At 36.7% G+C, this 12078-nt stretch overlaps 1 protein-coding gene across 1 annotated transcript; it reads right to left on the bottom strand.

The window, feature by feature from the left end:
• Positions 1-6761: 6761 nt before the first annotated feature.
• Positions 6762-11643, bottom strand: LOC129238232 (piggyBac transposable element-derived protein 3-like). Its single transcript, XM_054873273.1, has 3 exons — positions 11627-11643; positions 9841-11415; positions 6762-6819 (listed from the first exon to the last, which is right to left on the bottom strand). Exons 1-3 carry the CDS (start codon positions 11641-11643, stop codon positions 6762-6764), a joined length of 1650 nt encoding a protein of 549 aa, XP_054729248.1.
• Positions 11644-12078: the final 435 nt, after the last annotated feature.

The following is a 12078-nucleotide window of genomic DNA, read 5'->3' as shown; positions in this document are numbered from 1 at the left end:
AAATTTGCCACAACTTTCCAAACTGTTTGCAATAGCAATCAGCGTGAGACTTCTCAAGTAGATAAAGTAAAGCAATGTTTAAGAAATATAATATAATACTTCATAAATAGTAGAAAATAGTTCTAAAATATCTAAATAACACATATATATATATTCATTTTTTGCAGCAGATTTTTCGTTGGAAAAAAGCTTAGCGAAAATTCAAAACTTTAATTATGCATTTCATACTAAATGTATCATTTTAGCATCTCAGTGTGGTAAAACTAGAAAAATAATAAACAAAATAATTCCATAAGTTCCTACTTGTCATAAAAGTTAGCAAATTTTTGCTGCACCAATATTTTCGGAGTCTAAGTAGGACACTAATTCTTGAAGTTCTGAATACACAATTTTCGTGGTAATTTCGCAATCCAATAAACTGAGCATCGAAATTGCAACAAAGCGTCAGGAATCAGCAAATAAAACTTAATACTTACGCAGGGATGAACAAAGCTGACAACAAATCCCTCACCAGCTAATACAAGAATGAACACATGCATGCTCGTTAATGTGTACAGTTGCAGGCAAAATAATAGTAGTGTATACAGGAAAACTAATCCGATAAATAAAAGGAATATCGTTTATTATAATCCAATTTTTTTACGAGGTAAAACAGAAAAGCTTGGCAAGGTTCATCCTCGAGGGTCATTTGAACTCATAACATACATAAGTATATATAATATGTATGTGTGTATAAGTATATATAATTGCCGCTTACACCACCTTTTGGGTGTTTGGCCAAGCTCCTTTCCTTATTTGTGACGTGCGTATTGATGATGTCCTCCAAATGGAGGGACTCCGTCTCTGAACGGTGGATGGTTTTTATGAGGAGCTTTTTCATGGCAGAAATACACTCGGAGATTTACCTTTGCCTGCTTCTATTATTGGGCGACCGCTATTAGAAAATACTTTTTCTGTCATTTTGGTATTTCATGCATTTCGGCTACGGTGGCCGCCTACAGTAAATGAATATCAAATGGAATATATTATTTAAGGTAACCGCCGAATCGCTGCATACACTTTCAGAAAATGGTATATTCATGCGCCTCTAACTATAGATAGGGTCAAAAAGTATCTTAAATGTCAAAACCGCTAAAATTTTCTTCACTGCCTGATAATTTTTTATTCCGCTTATAGTGAATGTCACGTGAGCAAGTCATTCCCATTTATTTATATATTATAAATAAAGTTTTCAAATTAGTTTTTATATTATATTTTAATTTATATAATTAATTTGCTTCCACGAAAATCATGAAAAGACTTTTTATTTTAGTTGGTAAGGTGAAAGTAGAAATAATTTACAGAGCAAATCCTTAACTCAAAGTCCAGCATAGTGGGTTGATATTCATATGACGCTGGTTTAAGTCTCGTTCAAGTATAGAAAGGTGTCTAACGAGGGCGTGTGGTAATCTCCGAAACAGCAGTTATAACTTCTACCATCTTGACTTTCTTGGTTTTTTTTTTTGTTATAAATTTAAAAGACCGTTTTATAAAATAAATGTATATTTTGCTACCATAATAACAAAAATATATTATTTTAACAAATTTATTAAATTAAAATTCAAATTACGAAAAAAATTACTTAGCATTTTCACTAAGTCCATCGTAGAAAGTTACTACGCAAAATCCGTGACCAGTGAATTCCTGTAAACTCGAAAAAAGTGCTGCCAAACTAAGATTCCAAATTTGTAATGCTTTAATACCACCCGACATGACGTAAAAACAAAAATAAATTTCAACTTAAAAAATTATTTGTTAAGATTTATTTTGCCAATATACACTGGTCTTCTTGCAAGTAAAATGAATTCCTTTTATATTATACTTTGAAGAAGGAGGAGAAATAGCCAAATTTAAGAGAACTTCAGTGCAGTGTAACACATTAAGCGATGCCTTTAATCTTTTGAAAGTGGATAACACTTTGTAAGGTAAACTATTATTTGCTAAAATATATGACTTTTCATATGCGAGGGCTGCTTTTATATTTCTGACCTTGGGCACTTCTAGTGTTCACATGCGCTATTTGACATTTCCATTGGGAAGTTTGATATATTTTACCATAAACGCACTCGCAACCTTGGCAAAAATGGAATTAAGTCTTGAACATTTCCGTGCAATTATTTTTTTCACAATTTTGGGCATGGATTAAAATGCAAGAATGCAGCGATTAACTAAAATCAATAGTGGCGTGGTCTCTGTTCACCCACCGACGAGTTCCGGAAGGACGTAAAAAATTAAATGTATTGCCAGAAAATATTGAATTAGCACACTTGGACGAAGATAAACGGATTCGGCTTTGTGATTCCATGGCACTTACCGTTAGATTGAAACATCCTAGGGCTTAGGCATACACGTTATGCCTAAGATTTTATACGATATCCTTGTGGTACAGCAGGTGTTCGCTTTCGATTTCGCACAATTTCAAAATATCCCTGGAAATGCGACTGAACAAAGTGATTCGAAAATTGGTTCAAATTAAAAAAAAATAAAACTAAGATCTTAAATATAAATTTATATGCTGTAGCTTGAGGTGTTAAACTGGCCTTAGTGCTACGGTTTTACGTAATCATATACCAGAAAGTTTCTTTAAAATCAAAATACTTTTATTAAATTTAATACACATATTTGACTAAATTTCTGTATTTTTATATTATAATTTTTTAAAATTTATAGGAATGGTATCTCTGACAGCTAAAGCTCAGTGTAACAAATGAACTCAACGGTGACATTCTACGAATTTCGAAATTGCTTCGTAGCCATTCAGTGATGCCGTTTTCGTAGATTCTATGGACGTATAATCCGGATTTATCATAGGGCCGATTATACGCCACATACTCGTATATCTGTATGCTTTACTGATTGCGTGCGTCATTCCAAGAGCTTAATTAAGACACCAAGACGCAAGCGGTGATATTGCCTAGTATGAGAGCATATTCCATAGTGTCTATATACCGCATCTTTGAACTTTATCCGAATTCACAAGTGGAAAAGCATACCTCTAACGTTTTGTACAACCTCACGAGGTACATAATTATACCCGTAATACCGTTTTACGCTTTCCGTAATCCTTGAATAATAATTCACAAAAAATGGATTAGAAAAGTTTAACTGGCTGCTTTTATTACAGTTACTACTATTTTTTTACCACAACTGTACACAAAGCCATAGAAGTACCCTGCAGGTAAAATTTCCACATTGCAAACAAATTTGTTTATCATGAAGCAATGTCTGCTTTAACAAAAGAAAAAGTGAATTATTATACGAGGGCGGGTCAATAAGTCCATGACTTTTTGTATTTCTGACCTCTTTACTGAAAAAGAAATACTGCTCCTGTCAACAGGCATCTGTCAGTTGACTCCTGTCAAAATTTGAACGTGCTGCGTCAATTAGTTTGTGTTTTACAGCTACCTTTATCAGACTACCTGCACGATGGTAGTTACTTGGTGTTTGGTCAAATAATCCAGCACAATTTGGGCTCGGTGCGATGGCGCGTTATTATCATCAAAAATTTAAGAATTGTTTGCCCACATTTCCGGCCGTTTGCGACGTACAGCATCTCTCAAACGCCTTAAAATGAATAAATAGTAACAGAGAAAAATATGGACCGGTTCTCACATGTGCGATTTGTTTAAATTAAACATTCCAGGTACTTTTTGATCATAGTTTATTCACATTTGCGTTGCCAGAACTTAAATAGCAGTTTTCGCCAGAACTCTACCCTGTCGGCTACTGTGGCGCTTATACTTCCTCGCTTCTTTGAGGAACATCGTTCCATATTTTCATAAGATTTTGTTTTAACTATTAGAAATAGTAAGCCTGGTTGTAAATTAAGCCTGGAAGTAAAGTTCTAGAAGTCACTTTCATTCAGTTGGCTGCCCGATCTAGTGCTACGCTAGCGTATTCTGTCTGATCACTTCTCCCAGGTTTTGGGCAGTATCATATACGAGTTTTTGGCAGCAATAGTATTCTTATAATGTGTTTAAATGCCTGAATCGTGTCTGAATCATTTACAATACATTGGTATTTGACAGCGCCCCAAAAAAGCCACATTGCTGCATCAGTGGATCAACCCCATTGATTTCTGTGCGGCTTTTATGTCACACAGTCCCATCTCTTCCACATTCCACTCATTCAATTGCTGCGAAAAAAATAAAAATTGGTCAGCATGCACATAGGTAAGTATATGTACGTAGCAAGTGGCTTTAAATATACCTGTATACAACACTAAACAGCTAATCACTCAGGATACATTCTCTACGCAAACAGGGTCCGGCACTCGAAGTATAATCAACTTCAGACCACTCGCGCAACTGATGTACGGGCATCAGCTCTCTGTTAGTTAACTAAATGACACTCCAAAGTATTGTTTACAAGCGCACGGAGGCATTTTGCCGAGAGTAAACGCGAAAAAATCAGTAAAGAATTTCAAACGTAATAGTGTGATCGCATTATATTTGGCTGGAGAATCACAACCAGCGATTGTTCGTGAGCTCGAGTACCTTAAAGTAAATAAAGTTTTTGTTTATCGCACCATTACTCGTTACAATGGTATTGGTAGCATCGCGAAACGTCATGGTGGTGGTCATTAAAAGGTGACAGTCTTTGTGAAATTGTTCAAAAAGTGAAGAAGTGACTTGAGAAAAATTCCCGACCCCCGACGAAGTGCCAATCAAATGGCGGAAGAACTGAAAATATCTGACCGTAGCACCCGCCGCATACTGAAAAATTATTCCAAAGTCAGTTCTCACAAGATCCAAAACTCGCATAATCTCATACAAAGCAGCAACAAATCAGACTTGAGAGAACGAATGAGTTGCTTGGCTTGGCTGATAGCGGTCAATTTCCGAACATTGACGAGACAATTTTTCAGATTGACCATTCGTAAACTCCCAAAACGATACGGTTTATTTGACCGACCATTCATACGAGAATTTGAGTAATCGATTGGCCACCAGTAGGCAGTACCTGCCACAGGTAATGGTTTGGGCCGCTGTTATCGCAGATGGGCGTTTTCCAATCGGTTTGATCGAGCCTGGCGTCAAAGGAAATACGAAATATTATCGGGAAAGTACTCTGGAGGTTACTTTGAAGAAGTGGACAGACAAACATTTCAGTGGCAGACCATGGACGCTTCAATAGGAGTCGGTACCATCTCACAAAGCCCGAGTGAACCAGGAATGATTAAAAAACAACGTTCCGAACTTCATGACGTCCACACAATGGCTCGCAAATTCACCAGACTCGAATCCGATGGATTATTCTCTTTGGGCAATTTTGGAGAGCAAGGTCCGAAATAAGAGATTCACCAGTCTCGAGGGGCTGAAAAAAGTCATTGCCCGTGAGTAGGCCAAAATACCTGCAAGTCACATTCGACCAGCTTGCGATTCGTTTCTGGACCGTCTCAAGGCCATAGGTAAGGCGAAAGATGGTTATATCGAGGTAAAGTTAATTGATTCTTAATTTTGTATTCTTTCACACATTTTGTACTTCGAATTGAACAAAAATAATTTTCGAAACTAAATTTATGGTATTTTTAATTGGTTACACTTCGAGAGCTGCACTCTGTAGACATATTTTATTGTACGAGCTTCAAGTGCGTCAAGTACTTGTTAACGTACCCACGGGTACCACCAGTAGCCACCGAGATGGAAATGCGCCTTATTTCAAATAAAAATAAACCAGAAAAAAAAAGATTTTGTAATCAAAATTACCTTGATTTTCCAGCAGTTTCAGCGTGCATACAAAGAAGAAACAATACAGAAACGGTTGGTTGTTTGCCTTCAATTTCGGAATTAATTGAACCTCATAAGTGAATTAGTCGTGAAATTCACTCAGAATACTCCTCTCCTTACAGGTTAGAGAAGTTAATGTTGATCACATTTTTGGACACCGCATTATGAAACTGTCAATGTCAAAATAAATAAAAAAATATTTTAAAAGTAATCAGCCAAGGATGCAGCTTTTATTTTCCATTATAGAGAAGGAATGTATCCGGTGGTAACTAACATTTAATACTTACTGGCTTATATAGAAAAGTGAAAGCTCGTAAATTAGTCATTCCACTAAACTCTCCATAAGTGCACCAATTCGCATATACCTGCTTTTCCTGCAGGGTGCATAAGTTTAGTAGGATGTAGGTTTGTATGTAGTCATAAATGTATTTAGGCCATGTGGGGCAATTTCTGTGGCGAACATTTTTACGAGACCCCAATATTGCAATTTTCAGCCTCATTCAACTAGTTGAAGGCATAAAAATGTCAGAGCAGGGCAATCGCCACATACATTGTTACGTGTAACTGATGTAAGTATGTATGTAGAGGAGCACTGCTACGAACTAAAACAAAGCAATCAACCAGCCAAAAAGGAATGTAGCAACTAACGACACTGAGTATTTACAAACACACCCAAACACATACACATGCGTACACACACACGAATGCAGCATTAAACACCGTGCAAATTTGTAGCGTCGGTCTCATTACTCGCAACGGCGCGGCAGCGGATAAAGATGCCCAAAGAAATAAAAGAATTTGTGCAACAAAACCATTTATTCGCACTCGACTGCGAATTCACTGACACATTCACATTTTAGCGTCCTCGTATTTATTTTTATTTTTATGTTTATGCGCTCATGAAAATCTGTTTTAGCTTTCGCTTTTAACGCGCACAATTTCGGTTACCAACGTCCCGAAATTCACCACTCGCGCCCTTATGCCATCCTATTGCTAGCCACCGCCAACCCATTTGGTCGCAGTCACTTTCACAGTCGCATACTTTTCTCTTCTGTGGCAAATAAATTTTCTTGGTCTTAAATTAAGAAATTGTGTTGCAGATAAATGTGTTTTTCCATCATGCAATTGTCTTAATGTAACACTTTGTTCGTAATGCGTTTGTAATGTGCGTGGGAGTGTATGAATGTGCAAAAATGATTATGGGCTCGCAGATGAGCTGACCCGGAAAATTTATTAAAAATAAATATTACAACAAACGAAAATAAATGGTTATTTTTAGATGTACTGGGGAAAATATTTTTAAGCGTATATTAAAAAACAGCCCAGAAATTAAATATCTACATACACATCTATATAAGTGGTCAATGCTGAACCAGAAACGGAAAACCAAAAATAATTTGTATTCCTTCCGAAATGTCCCCTTGAGCAAAAAGTTCCCGAAACAATCACCAGGTGACGCTTTAACTGATTTGAGTTTTTTTCTTCGTTTTTAAGGTTGCCACGAGAGTTTTCGATTTTTTTTAGGTTTAAAAATAGATTTGTATTTACAACAACGAGTTTGTATTAAATTTAATTTTAAAAATGAATTTAAGGGTACGAAAATTGTTTCGGTAATTATACTCCAAAGAAAATACCGATTTACGTGTGGCATGAACGCTTTAGAAGAGATCGTGAGTTCATCGAGGATGACGAGCGTAGTAGCAGATGGTCGACATGGAAAACTGATTAATGATTAATACACTGAAAGGAAGGTTGATCAATAACCGCGAATTAAGCATCTGACAGAGTACGTCAACATTGCTTAAGAATCCATTCAGGGTATCGTAAATAGTTAATGCTGGTAAGTTGGTCCCAAAGGACCTGAATTTCATGCCAAAAAAGGGAATACGTTCATATCGCCAAAGACATTATTTCCAAGGCTGAATCCGACCAAACATTCATTAAACCCATTATTATTAAAGACGGGACGTGGGTTTATGAGTATAGAAATCAAGCGAGTGGGCGAAGAGCTTCGAATGAACCAAGTTCACTTCCTTTTGAGTCTAAAAAGAAAACGATGCTCACGGTTTTTGTGGATTTCAACGGTATGGTACATCACGAATTTTTGCCGGAAGGTCAAACATTTTATACGGCCTTTTACATTCTTTCAAAAAAAAATATCGGAAATGGTTCATTTCAAAAGCGCGCGTTACACATACATATAATATGTTTAATTTTTTTTGTAGGAATGTTGGTACAACTGTCCTCTATAGTGTCGCAGAGTTTAAGCTTGATCTGTGAAATAGCTTGTTTTTGGCATTTAATAATATCAGTCAGGCAGGTGTGCTCTGCGATTTTCACTATGAATAAAAATATCGAACAAAGAATTTGTCTTAAATTTTGCGGTTTGAACGTGATTTCGTGAAAATGTTGCAGAAAGCCTATGGCGAGTGCGCTTTATCAAAAAGACGGGTATACGAGTGGTATAAGGCTTTTGTAGAAGGCCGAGAAGTCGTGGAAGATTTGCCCCGATCTGGTCACCAATCAACTTCTTCAGCAGATAAAAACGTAGACAAAGTCAAGGAAATGGTGCTGGGAAACTATCATTTAAATTTGATAGATGTAGCTCATGACCTTAGCGTGTCTCACGAATCAATTCGCAACATTTTACACTATCAATTGGGCATGAGACGCGAGGCTGATCGACTCGTTCCAAGAGAGTTGAATTTCGTCAAAAAATTCATCGGAAAAGGTGGCTGAAGACATGCTTGAGCAAGAGAATTCGGATTCAACGTTTATCCAATGCATCATAACAGGTGATGAGTCGTGGGTATATGAGGTTGATATATAAACCAGTCAGCAGGCGACTGATGTGGCTGAATGGCGCTATCCACATGAGCCGAAACCCAAAAAGCCACGTCAAAGTCGGTCAAAAGTGAAAGTCATGATACTCGTTTTCTTTGATTATCATGGTGTTGTGCCCTCGGAATTCATTCCAAATGGTTCTACGGTAAATAAAGTATATTATTTGGAAGTTATGCGACGTTTGAGAGAGAGTGTGCGTAGGGAACGGGCCAATTTGTGGAAAGAAAACTGATAGATCTTGCACCATGATAACGCACCGTCTCACAAGGTTCATACTGTGGACACTTTTCTCATAATCCCGGTATTTGTTACGTCAATATTTTGTTTCATTTTCCACTGTATCCAATTGTGATAGTTGCATATTATAAAAGTGGAACGGTTTTTGAGAAGTCTGTGGCTTTAAAAAAGATAAGGTCACTACATTTTCAACATCTCCAAGCGCTTAATCTACCGAGTTATAAGTTTTTTACTTTTGTTATACATAATTAAATAGTCTTTCGACATATTCAAAAAGGCATTATTGGAATTTGCTAAGCAGTGACAGGGTTATGGTGAATCAAAATTTAATTTTATTGCAAATTATTAGGTACTCTTTTTAGGTACTCACCCTTCCTTTTGTTAAATTTTTGTTTGGGGAAGAAGAAATACATTATTTTCTCGGGAGATGGCTGTAGTGATCGATATATCGAAAAGTATCTATCAAACAAATGAAGGTGACATTTCACACTAAAACAATTTTTTCGCTGTGTTTTGTTTGTTCTATTAACCCATTAGGGACGGAGTTTCAAAACACGTTATATTTAATAGTATTTTCATGGATATACTAAATGATGTCTAAATAAATATATTATGAAAAAAAAATATAAAATTTTTTTATAATTCTTGAGTTTTAGACTGTTGCCATATGGCAACGCAAGGCACATACGAGTACTTAAATCAAAATTTTTGATGAATTATTTTGAATGAAATAAAACTTAATTTGTGTTAAGAAAACAAGTATTTATTATAGTTTAACTATTCTTATCTTGTAGTAGAGTTATTCATAGTTCATAGAGTTATACATTATTTTTATTATAATTAGTATTTCGTATGAAATTTTTCAAAACACTTGAGACACAATCCTACATTACACTTTGAACATGTGACCCTGCCTATAGTTTGACAATTTTCACCAGCACACCTTCGTTTCTTGTCAACAGACCGGGGATAATGATGTAATCCGTCAAACCTAACTCCTTCCAGTATCCTTCCTCCAAACTGAGAGGTTGATGGTCTGCCGCCCGCTTTTGGAGGATTCGCGTACTTTTTCAAATATGTTTGAGCAATTTCACGACGGAAATCTAACTGAGAAATATTCCTACCGGATTTGCGCATCAAAATCCATGAATTGTTTACTGAAACATCAATAAGCCAAGTAAAGATAGGCCACCACCATTTCTTGCTTCGAATACCAATCCTGTAATTATTTATGTGAGCATCCATGAGATCTGTGCCTCCCATTGATTGATTGTAAGCACCAATAAGATGGGGTCGAGGAATTTTGATTTTCTGTTTACAAGCCTTCGAGTATCGAGATGCTGTACCAAGCGGGTGTACTTTATGATCGGTGGAGGCGACTGTCACAACAGAGTTATCCATCCAGCGGGCTACAACGACGTCGCCTTGACTAGCATATTCATACGAACCTCTTTCTCTCTTCTTCATGGTTTCAACTTTAGCAATCGGACATTCTTTAGGTAATCGGTTTTGGCGAAGAGTACCAGTACCACCATAACCCATCTTTTTCAAGTGCATCAATAGTGGAATACCTGTGAAAAGATTATCAAAATAAAACCGCAGCTTTTGTGTCCGCATAGCTAGAGGTAACTCGTTTATCATAGTTAGCATTGGAGCTGTCGCTTTACCGAATTTCTGCTCATGTTCCAAATTAGAGCCTGGAATCGAACCTTGATACACCTCAAAATTAGCTAAATATCCACTGACAGAATTTAGGCACCAAGCTTTATATCCGAAACGAATAGGCTTATTCCGAATACATTGCTTACATCCATGTCTTCCGTAATATTCAATCATGCTTTCGTCGTAGTTTAGATCTTGTTCGATTGGAATGTGCTCAAGAAACTTATTTTTTAAAACGTTCATCAACGGTCGTAATTTACTCATTCTATCGTTCTTGTTCAATTGAGTATTATCACTCGCATGAACAAATCGCATGATTTGTATAAACTTATCTCGCCGCATAGCATTAGATACCAAAGAATTTCGCATATCATCGCCAGTTTCCCAGTACGATTTTTTACTTGGTAACTTGTTATAACCCGAGACAATCAAAATGGCAAAAAAACATTTAAGTTCCGCTATGTTTATACGGGGATCTGGGCAGTTCAAAAATAATGCGTACTTAGTGGTCTGGTCAATTAGAAACTGACAAACGCCCTCATCAAAAAATAATTCAAACATATCCGTACAAGTCTTGCCTTCGTAGTCCTGAGAAATTGTCGTTTCGAATTCGGTGGAGGGTAAATCTGGCAAGTCAGCTTTCTTCCATTTATAGCTGACTTTACGCTTTTTAGCTGGACCATGAGCTGTAACCTCATCTTCGGTTTCCTCAAAAGACGTTCTCCGCGTGACGATTTCAGCAGTAGCCAAGAGTTGTCTTCCAGTCAAGTTGTCAATGAATCCACCAGAATCCTCATCCGCTGAATCCTCGTCGGTGTATTCTGCAACCTCCGGTGGCTCAATGTAAACATCCTGAGCATCATCCCATTGTTCCAATTCATCTTCTATCTCATGCAATTTCAAGCTAACACAAAAAAGTTATTATTTAGAATAGTTGTACATCATATGGACTAGCGTTGCCATTTGGCAACGCTGAGAAATAACCTCGACAACAGAAAATTAGAAATTAGTTCACAAGAAATTGTTGTTGCTTTAGAATATTTATGCATTCATAATACTAAAATATTTACAACCAAAAAAATATATGTACATTTATGAAAAATATTTCAACTTACCTTTTCCGATGCGACATTTTTTCGCGATTCACAAAATGCACTAGAAAAACCATAGACTTACTCGCCGAATTTAAGGAAAAAATAGAAACAAAATCGCTTCGTCAATGGTGAAAGCTTTCCGTTACACGAATATAATAACTTAAACAATCTAAGGTGGCTGGTTTTTGCTGTTTTGGATAACTGTAAATTCAACCTACAGTGTTGCCATATGGCAACGCTAGTACATAATGGGTTAAATTGTGAGTTATAGGGTGCTAACAATGAAACTCAAGAAAATGCCGATAAAATCACAGAAATAATCGAAGCTGACCGGCATGTCAGTAGTTGTAGCATCGCCCAGGAGCTAAAAAGTTTTAAGCCATTTGCGCAAAAATAATGGATTTTGATAAACTGGACATTGATAACCCGACTAGAAATTTTGGTAAGGCGGTGATTAGGCGCAAATACGGCAG

The sequence above is a fragment of the Anastrepha obliqua genome, chromosome 2 (assembly GCF_027943255.1).
Source record: "Anastrepha obliqua isolate idAnaObli1 chromosome 2, idAnaObli1_1.0, whole genome shotgun sequence".
Classification (NCBI taxonomy): domain Eukaryota; kingdom Metazoa; phylum Arthropoda; class Insecta; order Diptera; family Tephritidae; genus Anastrepha; species Anastrepha obliqua.
The sequence above is the reverse complement of the archived record's forward strand: the minus strand, read 5'-3'. Positions and strand labels throughout refer to the sequence as shown.

Coding starts and splice junctions, on each gene's coding strand:
- LOC129238232 (XM_054873273.1), bottom strand. Junction 6,820..9,840: donor AGGATACTGGAAGGAGTTAG/GTTTGACGGATT, acceptor TATTTGCCACAG/AAGAGAAAAGTATGCGACTG.